Raw genomic sequence first — 23171 nt, 5'->3', positions numbered from 1 at the left:
AAAGGAGAGGATGAGTTTGGAGGAATTGGTAGTTAAACTGCAAAAAGATTGGAACCTGGGGCCAAATGGTGCAGTGACAGACCTAACAAAGATCCATTGTGTTAGATTGAGAAACAAAGCTGACAAGTTGAAGAGGATGAATCAGAAGATGAAAAGGATTTAAGTGAAGTGCTGGAGTAGACTGACTTTGAAAGGCACTGTAGCGTTGATCTCTGGAGAGAGATGGCAAAGACCAGAGACCAAGTGGACAAAGAATCTTTGTGGTGGAGACTGGAAATGGCCTCTAGGAGACTGAGATCAAATAAGAATTTTAATTAAGGTGAATAGCCAATACTAAGGCAAACCTAGCATTCGTTCCTGTTCAGTGGTCATATTTACAGAGAGGCACAACATGATGCTGGTGTCGGTTACTCCATTAGTTCAGGCTTAAGCAACTTACACATTTATTTTAAAAGTTCAAAAGTAGCTGGTGAACAAAAATGACTGGCCATCAGGCCAGTATGTATTGAAGAACCAGCTGGCACATGCAGTGCATAGAAAAGGCTATAGCAAGTCTTAGCAGACAGTTGCTGGAGAGCAGAAGACGTGAGTGGTAAGAGAGTTTGCCTTGAGAGAAGATGGAGGAGTTGAAAGTATTGCCCTGTTGGAGTGGTTAAACATGCAGAAGAATCACTTCTGCTGCTTTTGGAAGAACTTGTTCAGTTACTTTCACCTTTCCAAGAATTATGCAAGCCATTCATCCTAAATAGATTCTGCTGGCAATAAAACACTTAATCTGAAAAGCAGCCAATATTTTATTCTAATACCTTTAAAATGGCTAATCACACCTTTAAAATGTTTCATTTAGAAAAGTGATCTTAAGTTTCCTCCTAGACAGATCTTAATTTATAGGGTTATTTTTCCCACATATTCATGCTTCCTTACCAGCCCCACCGATTTCTCTAAGATCTTAAATGATTTCCTCACTTTTCTAGAACAGCCTTTAAAAATGTCTTCTTTTCACATGTACATTAGGGGCCTGTAGTCCATTTATTAAGTTCTAATATTTAAACAGTATTGTCAGAGAAGACTAGCACATATTTAGTGCATAAAAGAGGAACGGAAATATTTTAAGTACTTCTGAGGCCTTAAGTGTTAGGAAAGGAGTCCTGAATTCAGGACCATAGAGTTGTTCTGCTCTTGTGTATTTCCCCTCCCACCCCCCGCCCCCAATTTGTAAGTTAATTGTTTTATTGGATCACACTTGGGGGAATAGTTATCATATAGGGCAGGGAATGCTTCGTAACATGTATAGATTGTGCTGAGAATTTTTTTAAGAAAAACAAATTTTGCATTTGAACTTGGCTTCAGCACTGTAGAGACCCTTGGATGTTTAATGTTTCTTTGTTTATTGAATTTTGAATTACTTTTAAAATTTATTTTTACTTGTTAAATAAGTACAGTCACAGAAAACTACTGTAAAGAAGTCAATATGTTCTAAGTTTATGGATTACTTTATGACAGTATCTCGCACAAAAGGGCCATACTGCCTGCGACAGAACTGTATGTCCATTGCGCTCTATCTCTTGTGATACAGAGTTCTTCTAAATGCCTTGTTCTGGCAACATTGCCATTTTTGTCATGAGAACCTTTCTACAGTTATCCAGTCTTGGATAGTCAGCTGGTCCTGTTTACACATGCTGTATGGAGGAAACTTTGAACCATTTTATGGTTGTTGATTATTCAGTCCATGTTGTCTTGCAGGCTTTGGCAGTGGTTTTATAAGTGTTCCAGCACCAGTATGGGAAAGGTCAGATTCCAGGGGAGCTCTGGAGTTGCAGGAGGACAGGATATCACTTTTTCCGATACCATAAGAAAGAAACAAGTGAAGTTCGTGCAACTGTATTTCTCAGATCACTCAACCATATTACTGAAATAAGACATTAACTGAGTGACATAAAATGTTGGAGAGTAGTCTGGTAGTGGATACAGACACATGGCCCCTGTTGCCAGGTGGCTTCAGGTGTTCTTCAGGACTGTATGCTGTGACCTGGGTGGCTGGAAACAGTCTTGTAAAACTGGTATAGATTCTCGAGTTGCAGAATCGAGAGTTAGGTATGGGAAGGTAATAAGTTAACTATGGCTTGTTTTAAGGAAACCAATAAACTACTTTTCTTAAAGAAATGATTTTATAATTGTGGGCAGCAATGTACAGTCCCTGATAGTCACAGTTCTGTGACTCAGTCATCATGTAAATAGCAGGAAAAGGATTTTGTGATTGAGAGATGGTTAAGTAGTAGTTGAAAGAATTCATGCTTATCCATAAAACTGAGTGAATAAATAGGATCAGAATGTAGAATGGGATCAGATTTAAGAACTGAAGAATCTTACAGAGCATGTTAATTTGAAAATGATGACACAGACTGTTAGTTTAGCAGACTTTTTTAACTGTGGATCAGATTATAATCCATAAATTATATGACCGTTAAGGGCAGGGAGCTGTACAAGCATGGTTATGTGTAAGGCTCCATGAGAAATCTAGTGGTTTGTAGCCAGAAAGTTTGGGAACAATTTGTTCCAGCATGTAACCAAAAGAGAAAACTGGAAGTATCATACTGGTGTATCTACCTAGTTTTGTCAGTGGTAATGTGTTAAAATGTGTAGTTGATGCTAGTTGGTTTCATTTTGGAAATGTAGAAAGATCCAAAAATGTTGCTTGCAAACATTGGCAGAGAGAGATCTGTTCTCCTAGTTTCTGGATTGGATGTGTCTTGGATAATGAAGAATTAGAAATTGCTACCATCTGACAGCTGCTTCATTTAAATAAATGATTGTTTTTCCTATTTAATTTGATTTGGTTTATGTCCACAATATGAGAGCAGCCACAATAAGCAGCTGTCTTTACAGTCTTAATGGCAGGGGCAGAATAGGTGAATTACTACCTCCTCCTAACCTCAAGCTGAAGTATCAGCAGAGTCATCATGTGATGGGCAGATTAAAATGACTGTTCAGGTTTGTGACACTTTGAGGGCTTGCGTGTTGAGCTTAGCACTAAACTAATATGGTTGCACAACTTTTTAGGCTAGAGGTGGCTTACAGAAGGACGGAGCAGAGTGCATAGCAAAATTCTTAAATTTGCTTAAATGTTGCCTGCTCACCTGATCTGCTTTCTAGGAGTTTGATGTCTTCCTCTGGCATGTGCATGTCACTATCAGTGACAGTCCCTCTGGTGTCTTCTCTTTTTAGCTACTTATGCGACACCAGTCAGTGATCTGACTTAAGACTGTATCTCATCAGGTCACTGTTTGAAACAAAGCTATGTTGTTGTTGTTTGAGACCTAGTAGGCATCTCTTCTACTTGATTCTTTTCTTTTCTCTATCCGTCAGTGAGACTCTTTGCGCTATAGGATGCTTTATCTTGAACTACCATATATGGTGGCTATAGGGTGTCCCTTTTCCTCTTTAAGACAGAAAGTCTCCACTGTCTAATTTCACAAGTTTGATCTTGTTTTACCTGTATGTATTGTCTTATAAATCTTTTCTTTAAATCCTAAAGTATCTTTTATGAGAAAATCAAGTCTAAATTGCATTGTCTTCCAAAGATGATTATATTTATTTGGATCTCCTCCTTTTGCTTTGTATTTACATATGTGGACTGGTGAAAACACCATTAACTATGAGGTCTCAGCTGTTGTCTTCCAGAAAGTGAATTCTGTCAACTTGGATTCATTTGGTGCTAGAATCTTGCCTTGGCTTTATGCAAGCAGAAAGCACTCATTCTGTAGATTGCTAGAAATCTTTGCATACCTGTAATTATCCAAATTACTGTGCAGGAAAATTTTATTACATTAAACACGAGTATCTAATGATGAGTTATCTTCATTTTTGTGCAGTGGGTTGTTCGTTTACTTTAACCATTTGCTGGGATACTGTCTCATTAGGTGAAAGACTATTTTAGGTACTCCTTTTTCTATATTCTTCCCTACAAGATCACATATTCCTCCCAAATTCATTACATTTCTCCTATACTTCCTTAAGGAGAAGCATTTGTATTTACAAAAGAGAGCATATTTACTAAGACAGTAGGCTTATCAGTCCATGTGAGTACTTCTGTGTCAATTTTTGCTCCATTCCATGTGAAGTAAGAGTTTTATGATCTGGTCCCAAAAGGGCAGATTCAGTGGTTATTCAGCACTAAATCCTTTTGCAAATGGTTATTTCATGATTTAAAAAATGGCTTTTTCTGTTCCTTTGCAGTCACTCTTAGAAGCACATGATATTGTGGCTTCAAAATGTTACGATTCCCCTCCTTCTAGCCCAGAAGTCAATAATGCTTCAGTGAACAACCAGATTGTTCCAGTAGATGCTATTCGTATCCTTGGAATTCACAAAAGAGCAGGAGAACCACTGGTAAGTAATTGAAGATGAGTGTGTCTTTAATTTAAAGTACGAGTGAAAACGTTTGCACGTGCCCGATTTCTTGCATTGTTTCAATTATTTCCATTATTAAGTTGTGTAATTTAATGGGTGATAGGATCAGTATTGAGAGGTTGAAATAAGATATTTGTGTGTTCTCCGTCCTGTTCTCTCTAAGAAATTATTGGGATAGTGAATAGGCAGTCACTAGGCTGAATGACTTGCTAGCATAACTGACTAACACAACATCTGTTTGGTCCTGATACAAAATGACAGGATTGCATGCAATCAAGAACAATACAGTCATTGTTCAGTTGTATGAAAACCTTGTCTGAAAGCACTTTTGTGTTACCTGACGCTTATCAGTGTATTAGAAACTCTTACACTGTAGTAACTTACTGTCTGTTTTCATTGGGGTATACAGAATATCCCATAGCTGTATATTTTTGCTTGAGATAATGGTAAAATGGAATTGAAATTCAAACAGTGGTAAACTAGATATCACATACCTCTTTCAGGGTGTTACGTTTAGAGTTGAGAACAATGATCTGGTAATAGCACGAATTCTTCATGGCGGAATGATAGATCGACAAGGTCTTCTGCATGTAGGTGACATTATTAAAGAGGTGAATGGCCATGAGGTTGGAAACAATCCAAAAGAATTGCAGGAACTGCTGAAAAATATTAGTGGCAGTGTCACTCTGAAGATTCTCCCCAGCTACAGAGACACTGTTATTCCTCAACAGGTCAGTAGCACATTTCTAACAATTCTGTCAAAAGAACTTCTGCTTGGTACTTGATCGCATGAGATTATTTTAAGATTTTGGATTAGACATATTTTGATTATTTTGTATATTTAATGCTAGCAGGAAGGCTAAAATGTAGATACCTGTATTCTCCTTTAAGTACATTTTGGAAATGGGTTTATTCAGTAGATAATACCACACCTAATAAGCCTGCCTAAAAAAATATAATTAGTAATCTCAGATTGATAAGCATTTGTATACTACATATAAAGCATGTCTCTTTGACATCCAGTGACCTCTGATGACCTAGCCACAATCACACTAAACTGCGGTGAACTGCGTGTGTTTATAACACGACCAGTGTTCCAAGTAATCTGTTTCATAGAATTCAGAAACATACTGAATTCAACAGATGAGTTTGAATTCTGTGACTTAAGTAGAAACTTGGATGGTGGCTATTCCTTATTCTTTTGTTGTTGCTGTAGGCTGTTGATTTCTCTACTGCAGAAGTAACTTGTTGCTCTAAAGCAGTGCCTCTGAAACATCTCATGAGACACTCCTTCAGGTAGTGGGTCTTAATGCCCGTGACTATAATAGACTATGCTTACATTGAGTAGATGCTGAGGGAATGTGCTGTATTTGAGGCAGGTGCACTGCTTCCTTTGCTCCCAACCTGGTAGAAAAAAGTCAAAGATGTTTCCAGTCTACTGATGCAACTTACTGTTTCTTCCTCTGCATCAAATTTGAGTCTTAAGCAGTCACATATCTTGTTTGTTTTAAAACATTGAGTTCATAGCAAAATTCTTAAGATTCCACAAGCTTTGAATACAGTGCTCACATTCTGAGAATTTTTTATATTTTTAAGTAATTTAAAGTCAGAATACTAATTGAATTGTATATGCTGAAATGCAAAAATGAGTGTTTTGTAATACATTGTCCAAATAGAACAGCTGTTTTTTTATTTTTATCATGAAGCTCCTTCAGCCAAGGTTTGCACTGCTGATTATAGTACTCTCTCAGGTGGTATATGCCAGTTATTTCTATAGATTGTATTTTACTTGCCAAATGCAACTTTGATCATGTCAAACTTTTTATGCTGTAGGTAAAGACATTACTTCAGTTTGACAGATAAATTAGTAAGAGTGTATTTTATAATGTTTAAGCTTTGTAAATTTTTACACATTTCAGGTTTTTGTGAAGTGTCATTTTGACTATAATCCATATAATGACAACCTCATCCCATGCAAAGAAGCAGGTTTGAAATTTTCTAAAGGAGAAATTCTTCAGATTGTAAACCGTGAAGATCCAAATTGGTGGCAGGTTGGTAAAAAGATTAAAAAAATAAAATAAAAAAACGAAAAGTTTCACTAATTGCCTTAATAATAAACTCTTTAAATTATGATCTACTCCCATTTAACAGTAGATATAAGAAAAAATATTTACACTGCAATCCAATTTCAAGCTAATATCAAGATATTAACAATTGAAATACCGGAGAAAATTGAATGGTATAAATTGTGTATGTAACACTCATTTTGCTATTACTGCTATTTATTTGTCTTTGTTCTTGTATCATAAGCCTAGACATTCCAATACCAGTTTAAGTGGACACTTTCTAGGAGAAAGTCTTAGGTTGACTATGTTAATTGTGGTAAGCCTTCCCTGACAGCGACTGTGGAAGAAGTGGACCCCTTCCTGAGTGCTCACAGTTGAGGAGAGAGAGGGGGGAAATTAACCCTGTGGATTTGAAGAGGGGTGAGAATAGCTATTTGGAGAAGCTGTATCTTTTATTTCTACAGTGGTGGTCAATGTCTGTGAGCTGTAACATGCATGTTCATAATCAAAGTGTTTGGCACACTTTGAAATATTAACAGTTCATCCTGCTTTAAGGTTGTAGTTTTACATTCAGTCCTTCAGTAGAAATGTAATCCACTGCTTATGCTATTTTTATTTTTTCCAAAATGCTATACACACCATTAAACATCATCAGTGCCTTTCAAAGTGGGACGAGTAAACCTTTAAGGCACTTTTCTCAACTGAGATACTCGAAATTGCAAGTGGCAGTGGCAATCTAGGCAAAGAGTTTAGCATTATTAATTTCCCTTTCTACCCCTAAATTGCTCACCCTTTGCTAGACAACAAGCAATAGTGAGCCAAACGTTACTTGAGAGCAATATATATATATATGTATATGACTTCTTTAAAAGCAACAAAAATATTTGAATGTACATCGACAACTGTTGCTGAATTCTATTGCTTTTCAGTGACAGTAGTAACAGAAAGAAAGAGAATAAAAAGTGTGAGGGAAGGCAGAAAATTTATTACTGCGAAGTTAATTAGTTTCAGAAGTTAGATACTCCAAAACTCTGGACTAGTTTGACACTTAGCTTATATGCTGTCTTCTGTATTGCTTTTCAAATTCTCCAATTGTAACTTGTGGGGGCCCAGGGGAAATAAAACTTAAAACACTCCATCAGTGGCAAAACCGAAATGTGTTAAGTATAGCGTGTTGCAAGTATTGCTATGCAGATCATGCCACTGGGAAAGAAAGTTATTTTTTCCTTGTGCTTTCTAGAAATGCTAGAAAACTTGCTAACTGTAAAAAATCAGTTAGTCAGAGGTATGAGCATAGAAGTTGAAAAGCAAACAGTTCCTGTTAGCAAGAGACAGACCAACCAGTTAGGGAGAAGGAAAGTGTAACATTTTGTAATGATGTGTTTGTATGTGTTAAGCTTGCTGAGAATTGAGCTTGCCATGAAATTATTTTATAGAGAATCTTAGCCAAACTTTCATTACTAGGTGTCATGGTTTAACCCCAGCCAGCAACTAAGCACCATGCAGCCGCTCACTAGGAATAGTTAAGTTACTAAGATTTTTAAATCTGTAGTCACTTAAAGCAAAAAGCTTGAAGGCATGATTAGGCATGTGTTAATGGCATTCACTGTTTGCGAAATGACAGTTAATAAGCTGCACTGTAACCTGTTTGGAGCAGCTCAAGAATACAAAATAAGTGTACTGTGTACTAGAAAGTCTTGATTTTTGTCACTTGAGAGGTCAATGTCTAGAGCCATAGAATTCCATTTAGGGTTTTGATGCCAAAGGTTTATGGCTATAGGAGCTTACTAACTTGATGGGAACCAGTAATGAAACTTGCATCTATTTTATTTAAGTTTCCTGAATTTTAATACTCAATGGCAAGATGTTGTTATGTAAGACAGAATTTTAATATCCACATCTAAGTTTGAATTTCCAAGTTTCAGTAGTAAATGTATCAACACTCACCACTGAGAAACTCTGGCAGTGTGAAAGTCAGTCAACACCATGTCGATGAGAAAATGCTTCTCACAAGTTACCTATGATGATTTTTTTTTTTTTTTTTTTTTTTTTACCGCACCCAGGCTAGTCATGTCAAAGAAGGAGGAAGTGCAGGGCTTATTCCTAGCCAGTTTCTGGAAGAGAAGAGAAAGGCCTTTGTTAGGAGAGACTGGGACAACTCAGGTGAGATTTAATGAATTTCAGGAATAGATGTTGCTCTGACTCCACTTGTTTTGCTTTCCCTGCCTTCACAGATACTAGAAAACTGCTGTGTAAGAATACACAGAATATTGCAAAATGCTAATTATTATATTTTGGCTTTGACTTAAGGACAAAGGCTAAAGTCTATGCTTAGTCTTCATAGATACATGAATCAGTTTTGCCACGTGCTGATGAAAAGCTAAATGAGGTGGGAAAGGCATGAGAATTAGCTCTTTTTTTTAAATTATGTTTTTATAGTATGCACTGAAGGTTAATAAATTAATTCTGTTTGATGGATTTTTCTGCCGCTTTTTACAAAGCGTTCTAGGAAAATTAATTTTTTCTTTGTGTTCAGTTCTTACTATAACCGTTTGATGTGTATGAAAATAGATGTGATCTCCTGCCCTATAATATATAAAATTCTAAAATAGTCCTTGTAAATTTAATTAATCTAAACTTGCATAAGTTCATGTAAATAAGCTTCAAAAAAACCCGTTTAACACAAATCATGAGTCGGTCTCAATTTTTATTTCTAGGGCCTTTCTGCGGAACAATAAGCAGCAAAAAAAAGAAAAAGATGATGTATCTCACTACAAGAAATGCAGGTATCTCTTAATATTACATATGAGTCAAAGTTCTTTAGGCATCTAAACTTACAGTCTAGCGTATCTGAAGCTGAAAGATTTGCAGTAAAATATTTGATTATAAATTTGATAGATCAGACAGTTTTTGTGGTTTAAAAGCAATAGTGACCAGTGAAGATATGATCATGCTGAGTACATCTTTTGATATGTGGAAGTCAGAGAAGAACTATGTGTTAAAAAGAGGAAAAAAAATGAAAGCTTTGTTGCCAGCAGGTTGAGGTATGTGATCCTTCCCCTCTGCTCAGCACTGGTGAGGCCACACCTGAAGTGTACTGGGCTCCTCCCCAGTGCAAGAGAGGCATGGACGTACGAATATGATGAAGGGACTGGAGCGTCCCTCCTATGAGGGAAGGCTGAAAGAGCTGGGACTGTTCAGCCTAGTGAAGAGACGACTCGGGGGATCTCATCAATGTGTATAAATACCTGAAGGGAGGGTGCAAACAGGACGGATCCAGGGTCTTTTCAGAGGACCCCAGTGACAGGACCAGAGGCAACACACAACAACACAGGAGGTTCCCTTTCAACATCAGGAACACTTTTTCCACTGTGAGGGTGACTGAACACTGGCACAGTTTGCCCAGAGAGGTTGTGGAGTCTTCTTTCTTGGAGATAATTGAAAAGCTGTCTGGACATGGTCCTGGGCAACCCTCTCCAGGTGTCCCTGCTTGAGCATCGGGGTTGGACCAGATGCCCTCCAGAGGTACCTTCCAGCCTCAACCATGCAGTGATTCTGTGAAAGCTCACTAATTGTTAATCACAGTTTTCACATTCTGATCAATCTCGGATTTTCTCCTTGGAAGTAAAGGTAGTAATCTGACCGTATGCTGCCCATGAAGGGGTAACTATTTTATTACCATACCAATTTAAAACAAGAAAGCTTGTATCAGACTTAATGCCCTTTGACTACTATTTATATTCACATGTGGTCTGTTGATACATAGCAGGACTGCTTAATTTTTTTTCTTACAGTACTGACTGTGTATTAACTGTTGCATTTGTACATTTTTCAATATAGAATTTGATCGTCATGAAATCCAGATCTATGAGGAAGTAGCCAAAATGCCTCCTTTTCAGAGGAAAACACTGGTCTTAATTGGGGCCCAAGGAGTGGGGCGAAGAAGTTTGAAGAACAGGTTTATAGTACTGAATCCCACTAGGTTTGGAACTACAGTGCCATGTAAGTTGTCAGCATTCCTATTGTAATATCATACTTCGAGTCTCTGATTATCTGGAAAATACCTGATGTTTATCCCTGTGATTCAGGGTAGGAGTAATTTTGTCAGAGTATAAAAATTGCATAGAGTGGGAAAACAAAAGATTCTTCATCTTCTCAGACAACTGAACTAACATATGATGACAGTGAAAATATTTGTAAGTAGCAGTTAAATGTTACCGATGCTGCAGAAAAACAATTTTTGTATGTGCAGTATTTCAGTCGCTAGGTTTCTTCAGTGCCAGTCACCATCAGTTACTGAGGGGATTCTAGAAGTTCCTAGTAGTCTTCTGTAACGAACAGCCAGTGGAGTTTCTCAGGTCTGCTGTTTAGTTTTCCATCTGTAGAAGCACCCTAGGCATTATAAATTGTTACTTTAGTATGAGAAATGTAGGGAAAAGCAACAAACTTCCAATGAAACTAAAGTGTTTGTGATGTCCAAGATTTGTATGACAGTGAGATGGTTTAATACATCTAGCCTCAAGCCCATGATCTTTCTTTTTTTCTCTCTATCAACTTCAGAAAAAGACCCTCCTCCCTTACTGAAGTATTGTTCTCTTGCCTTCCTTCCAGATAGTTACTTTGCTCATTCACAAGCTCTTTATTTTTTTTAACTGCCCCCTCCTGTTTGACTGCTGACCAGAGAAGTCCACCCTAGCTAGATTACTATTCTCCTCCTGCCACCTGCTTTTTAGAATTTCAAAAACAGTGTCTTCCCTTCTATTTTCAGTGGGCAAGAAGTAGATCTGATAATAGATAGGGGAGGAGAGACAGGTCTGACAGATAAATTGTACAACACGAGAGAACCAGTCTCTCTCATTTGTTGAATCTCTTAACACCAAAACTGGCCAGGGCACTAAGAATTGGTATGTGTGACTGATAACAAGGTTGACTTCTCAGTGTTACTTTTTTAAAGAAATCTTCCTCTGGGAATCTCATTATTTTATATTGGCAAAATAACAATAAACTTTTTATTACTTCTAAAATTCTTTATTCCCTCTTAAAAAAGCCCTCAAAATTACTGGTTTCTCTAAAATGCTATATAGATGCTTAAATATATAAAGTAATGCAACACAGTATTAAAATGCTTTTACTTGGAGCTCTTGAACACCCTTCAAAGGCATAAAAATTGACTTTTCCCATCTAGCAATCTGACAATCTAATCATGGACATGCAGTACATAGTTTATTGTATACAGAATCTCCTCTCTACTTTGTATTTATATTATAAGTAGGATAATCAGTAATCTTAGTTGGCCTCAGTTTCTTTGATTAGAAGAAGATTCTCCTGGTTATTCACAGTTGAATACGTGTGGGGTTTTTTGGTTGGCTTTTTTTTTTTTTTTTTTTAAATGTCTGAAATCGATCCATTTTTCTATGGGGAGAAGCATGTCCTTGGTGTTGAGTTCTAATCTAGCAAATGGTGCTGTGTTTTTCCTTCAGTGTGGATAGCTGAACTGTTAAGTCATCTTCTGGCTGTAAACTGTTAAAGCTCATTCTCCAAAATTTATTTCAAACTGATATGGTTTTGGGGGCGGGGGGTATTGTATTAACCATTATAGTTTCGATCTTTCTGTAGAATCTTGGCTAAAACTAGATGTTCTAGTAGTATGTTTATTGCTAACAGCTTCAGAAGATCATTTCTCCTGGGACTTGAGTTTCTGTAATAACGAAGTTGATAGGAATTACTGGAAGGGGGAGGATGCTTTTCACTTGTATCACCAAGTGGTGACAGGGCATGATACAGCTGTTGCCAAAGGGATCCATTTTCACTTTCTTGCTTAAATAATGGCTGTACTGTCCAGTATAGCCAATACCCAAGATAGCTGCTAATGTTTTACTTAAATGTTGGCTTTAATCTCTCTGCAGTGAATCTACCTTGCTTTAAACAGTAAGTTGTCCTGGAAAGCAGCATTAGCTGGCCTCCACTAACATTCTGCTTATGGCAGCTGGGCTTCTTCTGATATTTAAGCTAACTTCCTTTATAGCTAGCTCAGGTAATTCTACCTGAATAACAGGGCAAACACAGTGAGTAAAGTATGTGCTAAGGTTTGGGGGGCGGGGCAGGGCAGATGTTGGCGTGTACTCAGTTATTTTCAGAAGTACATTTGGCATTTGAGAGTTAACTTCCATTTGATTTCCAAGTCACTTAAATAATTATTTTATTAAGTGAATAATTAAAAAGATGACATGAATGAGTATTGTATATGGTGTGAAGGAGTAATACAAAGGAAATAAGCAAATGGGTGGGTAAGTAACATATAGGAAAGAATAGAAATAAAAGGAACAGGAGGGGCTGTGCTCAGTTTTGAAACTTACACTAGAATAATTAATTAATCTGGATATGGAACAATTATAATTGTATATTAATGTGTATTATACTCTCCCTAACTTAATAGGCAGTCCAGTCTCATATTTGTATGCCAAATACAAAAAGAAAGCATTCAATTTTTATTTTAAATTTTTTGTTTAGTTACTTCACGAAAGCCAAGGGATGATGAAAAGGATGGGCAAGCATACAGATTTGTGTCACGGGCTGAAATGGAGATGGATATTAAAGCTGGCAGATATTTAGAGCATGGAGAATATGAAGGAAATCTTTATGGCACCAAAATTGATTCCATCCTTGAAGTTGTTCAGACAGGAAGGACCTGCATCTTGGACGTGAATCCACAGGTATATAATTTCTGATGTTAGACTACAAGTGTAGGAGTATGATTTTAAATTTGAAGGCTTCTTATCTGGTTTACAATATCAACTGGATTCTTACGTTTGTGGCACTTAGTTGGAATGAATTAGAAAGACGGAAAAAACCCCACTTAGATTCCGTATGGAAGAGGAGTCTTGTAGAGTAGTAAATAATCTTTTCAGCCAAGGAAAGAGTGATGTTGAGCATTTCAAAAGGCAGTGTAGGAGTTTGTAAAATAGAAATAAGAATCTTCATTTACGTGTTTCTGCCTATTGTAACAGACTAGTTTGCAGTGCCCCTTAAGTAATGGGGACATATGATGAGTCATTCTCAAATGTAGGGTTTGCTTTTTTTTTCTTTTTCTTCGCTTCTAGGCCCTGAAAATACTGAGGACTTCAGAATTCATGCCCTATGTAGTGTTTATTGCTGCTCCAGAGTTGGAGACTTTGCGTGCCATGCACAAGGCTGTGGTAGATGCTGGAATTACAACCAAACTTCTCACTGTAAGCAGATTATTTCATGTTTAGCTTGCTTTGAACAGGATGTTCTTAGATTTTTTTTTTTTTTTTTTACCTTTCATTTTAGATGGAATTTGTTCTGAAATTAATGACCCAAAGAAAAGTTAGGCAAGAGTTTTGCTGATTACTTAGTAGAAGTTAACCAAATACTATGTATAAGGCAGATTGCTGCTTAAAAATAGACCACTTACAGAGAAGTGCTGATTACAAAAATTACTTGTAATTTGTTCTTTGGGAAGTGTCACCTCTTGATTATTTGCAGCAAATGGTAGATATTTGATGGTGGGAATTGTTCGTTTATGTAAATGTCTTTCCTTCACTTTTCCCATCTCTCCCTCCAAAAAGTTTTGTTCAAGTTTGTCTTATAATATAGGTGTGCTTTAGAAATGCAGTCTCTAATTCTTAGGAAAGATATTGCAGCCTGTGTAAAAAAACCCCAACCGACAACAGAATGCAAGCAGGCCTTGTTTCCACTGCTGCAGCAGCACATGCTGCACTGAGAGTGGCTGGGAGCTGTGAGAATAAGAAGTGTTGAATAGCTTCTCTTCCCCTTAAGTTCCTTGGATTTGTCATGTAAAGCAAAGTGGCACATTTTATTCATTAGATCTTCTCTCCTTTTCTGAGACGGTGTGTAGCAGAGGGAAATGAGACATGCTTCCTCCAGCACAACAAATAATAAATATTCTGTAGGGGCATGAACTTTCCCAGCTGCAGGAGCAAAGCAAAAAAGCCAGATTGAGCAGTTAAGAAAACTATCCTCTGTCTTCAGCAGGACAACTTCCCCATCTGAGAAAAGCCATGGTTTGCTGACAACTCAACAATGACAGTGCTGCAGCTTAGATAGTAGCAATACCTTGTCTAATGCTGATGGGGCTTTCAAAGCAATAAAATGGGGGGTGGGTTAACTTCCACTAAATGAATATGGGATTTTTAGTCATCTTCTTTTCTTTTCAAACCTGTGAGATCCCATTCTCTTAACCATGTGAGAGACTGTCCTGTCCTAGTCATGGATTCTGGTTATTATAGATTCTAGTATCTCTGTGGGTGCTCTGCCTTTCCTCCTCTCTGCCCCAAATGACCCTGAATTTTGTGATGCATATACAAGAAGGCAAGGTTAAAACTGTCCAGACAAGTATAAAAATTATTTCCTGCACTTCCTAATATTTGATTCCCTAAGGGACATCCTTGCCTATGTTTTATTTGTCCTTATGAATAATAAAGAGGATAGTTACATTTAAAATATACATTTATATATCTTTATGAATTCAAAATCATATCTGTGCACATATATATAAAGAGTATGATTTCCCATTTCATATTCTTGTACTTCCTGAACAAATGAAAAACAAATACCATTTAAAATATTGTTCTGCTTGCTAGTGGGTCTGTCTACATTATTTCTAGCATCCTAAGCCACTCCATTGCAAAAATTCTGGCTCTTGTGATACGTTTGCTTGTCTCCTTCATTTACTGTGAAGGAAAGGCTACTCACAAACTTACTTTTTCATTTTGGCTTTTGTATTTACAACTGTATCAGGACTTGAAAATATTAAAATAAATATTGTCAAGGGGACAAATCTTATAACCGCTTAGAAAAAAATTGCTTTTGTGCAAAAGCAGAGAGGAATTTTCTAAGAATGTAGGACTAATGAAACATAAAAAAATGCTCAGTGGCAGCACTTCATGAAGGCTTAATAATGCAGGAATATAAATTTCCTGCATATTTTGCAGCTTATGTCAGAACTAAAGTAATGCAGCAGTAGTTTATGAATGAGGAACTGATGTCAGGTGAGCAAGGCTGAAATGTAGCCTCTAAAAGCAATAAAGTATTCTAGAGCTTTATTCTACTAGAAATGTATCTTGCATTGTCTTTTATTTCATACCAATTTAAATTCCTGGATTTTTTGATGCTTTCTGTGGAAACAAAAAAGGGCACAAATATATTTACATAACTGATTGACTCAGTCATTTCTAAAGCATTAATTTGATTCTGATTGGATTGTCAGTTGCACATACAAAATGATTAACTGCCCGTTGTGCATACCAGCCCAAGTTAACGTGCTTCTATTGACTTTCTTAAAAATTGCAAGATTTGAAAACATTTGGTTGCCATATTTAACATTATTGGCACAGCTCGTAACTTTTTCAGCTCTTTCAGTGCATTTTGGCTGAAGTTCTGTGTGGATTTACTATAAATGAAAACTTTCATTATTTTTTAAATATATTCAGTATATAGCTTTAAATAGTCAGTTGCAGTATGTAATGAAGGGATACTTCTTCTGTATTTATAAGGATTTGCCAAGTTTTATGTTCTTAGTAATCTTTAAATTCTCTTCAACAGGACACTGATTTGAAAAAAACAGTGGATGAAAGTGCACGGATCCAGAGAGCATACAACCACTATTTTGATCTGACCATTGTAAATGACAACCTAGACAAAGCCTTTGAGAAGCTACAGACTGCTATCGAGAGACTGAGGCTGGAACCACAGTGGGTCCCAATTAGCTGGGTATATTGAGATTTCTCAAGAGGAGCTTAAGTAACAAATAAAATCAACTGCAGCAAATGTGCTAATGTGACGTTGTGTAGATACCGACGATAACCTATGGCACCTGTGCATTTTTACTCTGTATATTCAAAAGTACACTATTCTGAATTTTTATAAAAATGTCGAAGGGAAAGTGTACTTAAATATGTAATTTATTTTAATTTTTCTAACTTTTTACAGATAACCTTTCTATTCATATCACATGAAGGAAATGCGTTTAAGCATTTTTATATGTTTTGATTTAGTACCTTTGCCTTTTTCATCTAAGAAACTTTCAGTCATTCACTTCAACATTTACATCTTGGTCTTACATTTTCACTGTGATTAAAAAAAGGATACTTGAAACAATTTTTGTAAAACTTGTTAACGTCAGTGTTTAACTGGTCAAAAGTCTATAGCTCTTATTAGGAAAGAACACTAATTTCTTTGGGGTTTTTTTCTTCCTTAAAAAAATAGTAATTTCATGGGAGCAGAATTTTAAATACTAAAAGCAGCAACCAACACACAGCTCCATTGCTGCAGCTTCTTTCGGCTTAATGTTGGTGCATTCTTGATGTTTCACAAATTCTTGATGTCTCTTGATCTAGACAACTGTTGTATAGGTTCCCTTATACATGTCTCTTAAATAACGTAAAGCAATACTTTGCAAGCTGCTTATTAGGCTGTTCTCGGGAGCCAACCTGTTAGCCCATTATGGCTGAAATACTGACATTAGAAAGCTTGTACGCAAGGTAATTCAGTGCAATTTGAATAATGGTGAAGTAGCCTGAGAGAGAACCTGATAACGTGGAGCCTTGTAGAGTGACGCTTAAGGTTTAGGACTATTTATTCACACTTGTGAAAACACATTGCTTTAAAAAAAAAAAAAAAAAGGCATTTTCTTTTCTTAGGATATTGTTCAATATTTGTACAGTGATCTGTGGCTTAATTTCCTGTGAAATCTAGCTGGGTTCTATATTATCTTTTTGAATATTTGTGTGTGATCAACTGCTGTATTTTTAGGAGTGTGATGTAATGGAATTTCTGTGCTTTTTGTTGCATTGTTTTTAGTTGTATTTTTCATTAGATAGCTTGTGAATTGGAAGCTTACTTCTAAAAAGCAATGTTGTTTATACCTTTTTGTTTTACAACATATTTCCTTTTGTTTAGTGACAGTTCTCCCCTTAGTAGGCTCATTGATATAATTTGTATTAGGTTCAAGTTAATTGATCAAAACTTATGCTGATGTAAATTTCTGCTTAACAAGAACAAAATGAAAATACAGCTTGTCACTAAGACTAGCTCTTTTTATGACCATATTTTATATTATAATGTCAGCTGTTGTATATAGTAACATTCACCATCACTTACCAGGTTAGGTATCTAAACTGAAGTCATCTATTTGTTTAATTTCTCTTCCATCTGGTGACAGGCACCTGGCTTCTGAATTCTTTTTCAACACCAAAGTGTGACACAGAATGCTATCAAAAGGCAAGTTCCTCAGAAGTATTTCTGAAGGAAAAGAGGCTTAGACACTGTAAAACAGTATTGCTTCCTGGGGCTCTTAAAGATTTTATGTGCACAAGGAAAAGGAAAATGGAGTTGGTGCAGTATAGGAAAAGTGTAAGTCTCAAAAAAACCCTCAAAACACCTGTATACTACAGATGATTTTTACAAAGCCTATAAAGTTGGTTGTTCTGGGGGAAAAGGGGCAGGGGGAGCTTGAGATCCCAGTGTATGTGGAAAATATTAGTTGAAACTGTGTATAGCGCAGGTCATCTTTGTGGCTCTTAATACTGAGATTTCAGTCTTTTAGAGGGAATCTGAAATTCTCAAAGTAAAATTTGTACCACTACTTTTATTGTTACACTTTCCAGGATGTGTTTTCTCTGGTTTTGTTTAAGTTTGGCAGAACTTTTAAATGTGGCACCAGCACGAGACTTTTATTTTCCTTTCCCAGGAGACATGTTCTGTGATCCTATTGCTCAGAGGCTGCTTTGAGAAATGGATCGTGTTGAATGTAGCAGCAGTGATAGCAGAGCCATTGCTTGACTATTTTAATGATTTGCTATTGGCACTATATGCTGAACGTGACTAAACTGTGTTTCTATACTGTGTAATAGGAGACCTACATATGCTGTAAATAAGATGTGCTATCTGGACAGATATGATGCCTTTTCATTATCAGTTAGAAAATACTCTTATTTGTGATGCCAAAAGTGGGCCGAGCTCACTCTTCCCTAATGAATGGAATGAGAAGATTCTTCAGTTTCCACACCATAGTACTTTATATTGCAAATATCACTTATTTCCATCTTTTTTTCCATAAATTTACTTAACCAAATGAAACACACAAAACACGGGCACCAAGGTTTAGTCAGGAAAACCTCTCTGCTCCTTCTGTTTCCATCCCAGGGAGAATACTGTCCTCCCTAGTGAGCAATCCCCAAACAGCCATGTATTTGCTAAAGCCTAAAGCTTTAGCTTTTGCTACAGGTACACATAGCTTTTTTAAATCAAGCAGTTAGCACAGTGGAGCCTAGTGGCTGACCATTTGGTGGTGTTAATGTAGATGCTAATGAAAGTACAATTCTGAAGCAATAAGAGAAGATGGCTTGCTTAGGTTGCATGCAAAGATCACAGGTTTTAATTGGATGTCCACCTGCAGGTTGTAAGGGGAAAAAAAACCAACCCAAACCCAAACACCACACTCCTTGCATCTATTTGTTAAATCTTGAAAATTGAGAGTTCAGATTGGCAGGTCTATAATGTTGGGAGGGGAGAGGGGTTGTTTTGTTTTTTAGCAAAATCAGGTTTTCATCAGATATCCTGCTTAGTTTGTCACTACCTGGTAGGATGACTAGAATGAGAATGACAGTTACTTCTTTTTCTATAAAAAGAGCATTCCTGGAGATTCTTAGAATGATGGTGCCATTTCAGTTATATACACAGCAGTGAAAGTCTCTACCTGTCAGGGTATGCTAGATCAGATGTTAGATAAGAGACCTGTATATTGTGCAATTAGGGAAGAAAGACACTATGAAAGGCTAGTTTTGAGCAAGTGAAAATATTTCATGTAACAGCTGTTTGAAGTATTTTGGAGGAGTTAAAATAACTAGGATTTCATGTATATCATTCTGTACTAAACACTCATTTTCCAGATACTAACAGGAAAACTTTTTACATTGACTGTTAATGATAACAATAGGTGTGTCTGAGCGAGGTGAAGATGCTGCTAAATGTTTGATATGTGGTATGTATCACAAGATAAATATTTAAGTAGTTTAGAAAAGTAAATTATCAAATAGTTGTCTGTGTATATGTATGTATGTGGATGGTAAAACAAAAAATGCTCACCTCTGCTATCACATTACTAAGCTACCATGACTTAATCCAGAAATGTGCATGTGAGACTTTAAACTGGTACACTTCTCTACCTGGTTTATTGTGTTTACTAATGTATATTTTTCTAAATATACAGATATTTCAATCTAAAAATTCTATATTTATCTGTAATTTCTATCTGTTTTGGACAGTGCATGAGGTGCTGTAAAATTCTGTACATATAGAGACTTATAGAAGAAACACTGTAGTTGCCCTGTGAATGAAAAGTTGTACATAAAAGTACAGTCAGTATGCCAAGACCCATAAGTTATTTCCTTAAATGCACCAAAAATTCCCTTAAGTGTGCACCAGTCTCAACATTCATGTAAATACTTTGGTGCATATGTACCCAAGTGATTACCTTGCTGTCTCTAAATGTTACACTAGCAGGTCTACTTTACGTTCTACATCATGTGACAAGATGCAGTCAATTAAAAGTTTAGTGGGATAAATATAATGGGATATGTCATCTTGCATAGATTTATAAAGGCCTTTCAAAATGTTCTGCAAATATAAAACGAAGGTAAAATTGCAGCAGAATCGCAGACCAACGCAGGCAAGGGAAATTGAATTTATAACCAATGCAGTATCCTTAACTTGTGCCGTGTTCTCAGATCAGTGCAGCTCTGTGTACTTAGTTGTACAAAAGCTTTGTGGACAAGGATGGAAGATCAGCTCATCATTTTTGAATTTGTGTTTATATAAACTGTCACATCTTGGATAGGCTCAAAATGTGACACGATTTTCCCAATCCTCTATCCTCACAACTCTAACTCATTGCATCTTCTAAAATCATACCTAAATGACTTGCTGTACAAATTGCCTGCAGCTCAGTGTTCAGGAAGTCATCTGGGGTTTGTTTGGTTTTGCTTTGTTTTGTTTTGAAGAGGGTGATTCAGATAAGAAACAGGAAACTTTTTTCTCTTCGAAACACAGAAAATTCCTGGCTAGGTACCCTTTGGAGCCAAGCTTGCCTCTCTGCTATGCTTAAGGACCAGTGGAGAATGATCAAGTAGAGCACCACTCCAGAAATGAGATGAGCTATAACTGTGAACATAAACAAATTCAAACTTCCTTTACCTATTCCTTGGTTTCCCATCCAGGCTTCCTCTGTCTGGCTTCATCATTCAGACTGAACGTTGAGGCAGATGCTGTTTCTCAGTCTAGCTATAGCGCCTATGGCAGTCAGTCGATTCCCCCTCGCTCATTGCGCCTGTAGGTACAGCTTCAAGACAAACTACAGGTGGAGGTCTGTTGCATCCATCATGCAAATGCGTATAGAGTGTTTGTTTCATGCTGGGTGTCTTGGCTCACCCAAGTTCTGAAGAGTTGAAGTACCGTAGTGTTGTTGCCAAACTTCATACTACTTTTGCAAAAGTGGTGAGACCAATTTATTGATGCCTAGGTAGTGGTTATTGCATACCAAGACTTGTAGTCTCCTGGGCCTCTTGCCTTAAATACCCCTCCAGCTGTCAGTCCCTCCCTACACAAAACCTCTCCTGGGCCCTTAAAAGGATTTCTGTAGTTAAAGGCACTGCCATTTGCTTTCTCTGATGGACTGTCATTATGAAAGGTGGTGAAGTCCTGGCCCTTTTTTTTTTTTCTCCTGGGTTTCCTTTTTTGGCCTACCCTTCTTGGTTTTCATGTGTGTTTAACGAGCTTACTGATGGGAATTGTCTGGGATTCTCAGCTTGTGTCCTGTAGAGGAAACAGTGGTCAACAGAAACATTGGTATATAAGACTGGTGTAACTTACTGGTTTTAGTCCCAAGAGAGATTTAAAAAAAAAAAAAAAAAAAAAAAAGAGTGAAAACACTTGTAAAATAACCAATTTTCAGAGGCAGCTTTGGCTTCCAGACATAAGAAAAGTACACTTGTGCACACACGCGCACACACACACACACACAAAAAAAAAAAACGGGTACTTCAGACAGTATCTGCTAATTTACCTGAATTCTCCATGCTGGAATACTATTCCACAAACTGTCACATTTTAAACTGCTGAATTCTTAGTTCATTTGCTGGTACTGCAGCTGGAATTTACCTGTACAGGCTTAAAAACAAACTCCAGCTTGGTGAAGGCTGTTAAGCAGTTTCACCTCCAAACAGAATTTTTTTTCTTTCAGCAGGGTCTCAGCAATATATTTATATTTTATAGGATAAATTACACTTGAAGTAAATGTGAATTTTGTTCTCAATATTTTTAACCCTTTCTAGTGCTAGTTGGGTATGGAGTTCCTTTTGCTGCTAAGGCAGGGGTTGGTTGTGGAACACTTATTGACCAACCTGCAAGGCTAACATAGTTAAAGTAGTCCTGGAAACACTTTCTCCCATTTATCCTTTTCCTTTTAATGTCATTAGCTCCATGTTAATGTTGTCCCTCCAAGTTTGCCTGTCTTCACAGCTGATCCAGGTATTACTCCCTAAGTAGTCAACCTTACCTAGAGTACAGTAAACCCTCTTCCAAAAACCCAAGTAACTTTTCTGTCATTTGATCTCTTACAGGATACATAGTGTAGAGCAGAATGAATGGCACTGCTCTGTATTCTGGGGGTGGCAGCAAAATTGTTGGCTGCAAAAACAAATTTTTTTTGACTGATTTTTGTTGGTTTAGGTCTTTCTTGTACACAATTATATATGGTGATAACTGTTGAAATGTATTTCTCCCCCTTTGAAAATGCATGTTGAACATTCCTTCCCCTCCCTCATCATATATTGCCTGTGTGTAACATCTGTGTGCTGTGGTATAAGAAGGGGGACAGCTTCCTTAGGTTTTAAGTACAAAAAAGTTTGCCACTCTCCCACCCCAAACTGGGGTAAGAACTGTAAAATCTTGGTTAAGTGTTTGGATTTAAATATGTATCAGAAGTCTGTCACCGTGCATTTCCTTACCTTGCTTCTTCTCACAATTGTTTTTGCCCACTGGAAGCTCTTGTGTTTGGGTTTTTTTTTTTTCTTCTACAGCATATTAAATTAAACTGGATTTGACATCTGTAAAACTTTAAAAACTGCTCTCCTGTAAAAAAAATACTCTTTCTTCAGCTGAAAACATCCTACAGAAAAAAAAAAAAAATCTTAACTATTAGCTAAACTTTCTAATGTAAACCTGCAATTGATTTAGTACCTAATTGTTTGAATACAATACTGTAGAGCAGGCCTAGGAGATGGGACTTGTTAGCATTCTGACTTCATACTGATAAAGTCAGCTAATACATAGGACATTTTTAAATCGCGACTTGTTTTCTAAAACCCCCCTTTTTCACAGCTAATATTTTCACAATAAACACAGCCAAACATAAAAATGTTAATGTACAAATTGTGAAATTCTGTTAATTCCCAACAAAATATTTTTGTATATAATAAAAATTTAATATTGAAAAAATGTAATTAGCTGTTTTCTGATTTTTTTTTTGTCATAGTTTGAATTTTAGCCAAATAAGCTATCAAGAAGCTATCTGTGCACATCTGCCTTTTATCTTTACCTAATCCTTTACTGCTGAAAATTGGCTCCACATAACACTTTGTTTCCTGCTAGTACACT

At 36.8% G+C, this 23171-nt stretch overlaps 1 protein-coding gene across 2 annotated transcripts in view; it reads left to right on the top strand.

Moving 5' to 3' along the window:
* The window catches only part of PALS2 (protein associated with LIN7 2, MAGUK p55 family member), a 59337-nt gene extending 39664 nt beyond the window's left edge, over nt 1-19673 (top strand). For both annotated transcript variants that reach the window (XM_052799950.1, XM_052799957.1), the window contains exons 4-12: nt 4237-4389; nt 4914-5141; nt 6330-6461; nt 8540-8639; nt 9194-9262; nt 10317-10478; nt 12987-13189; nt 13577-13705; nt 16062-19673. In XM_052799950.1, coding sequence (XP_052655910.1) covers nt 4237-4389; nt 4914-5141; nt 6330-6461; nt 8540-8639; nt 9194-9262; nt 10317-10478; nt 12987-13189; nt 13577-13705; nt 16062-16238 — 1353 coding nt within the window. In that variant the 3' untranslated portion in view covers nt 16239-19673. The remainder of the gene's footprint in view (nt 1-4236; nt 4390-4913; nt 5142-6329; nt 6462-8539; nt 8640-9193; nt 9263-10316; nt 10479-12986; nt 13190-13576; nt 13706-16061) is intronic.
* The last annotated feature ends 3498 nt before the right edge of the window (nt 19674-23171 follow it).

The sequence above is a fragment of the Harpia harpyja genome, chromosome 1 (assembly GCF_026419915.1).
Source record: "Harpia harpyja isolate bHarHar1 chromosome 1, bHarHar1 primary haplotype, whole genome shotgun sequence".
Taxonomy (NCBI): domain Eukaryota; kingdom Metazoa; phylum Chordata; class Aves; order Accipitriformes; family Accipitridae; genus Harpia; species Harpia harpyja.
The sequence above is the reverse complement of the archived record's forward strand: the minus strand, read 5'-3'. Positions and strand labels throughout refer to the sequence as shown.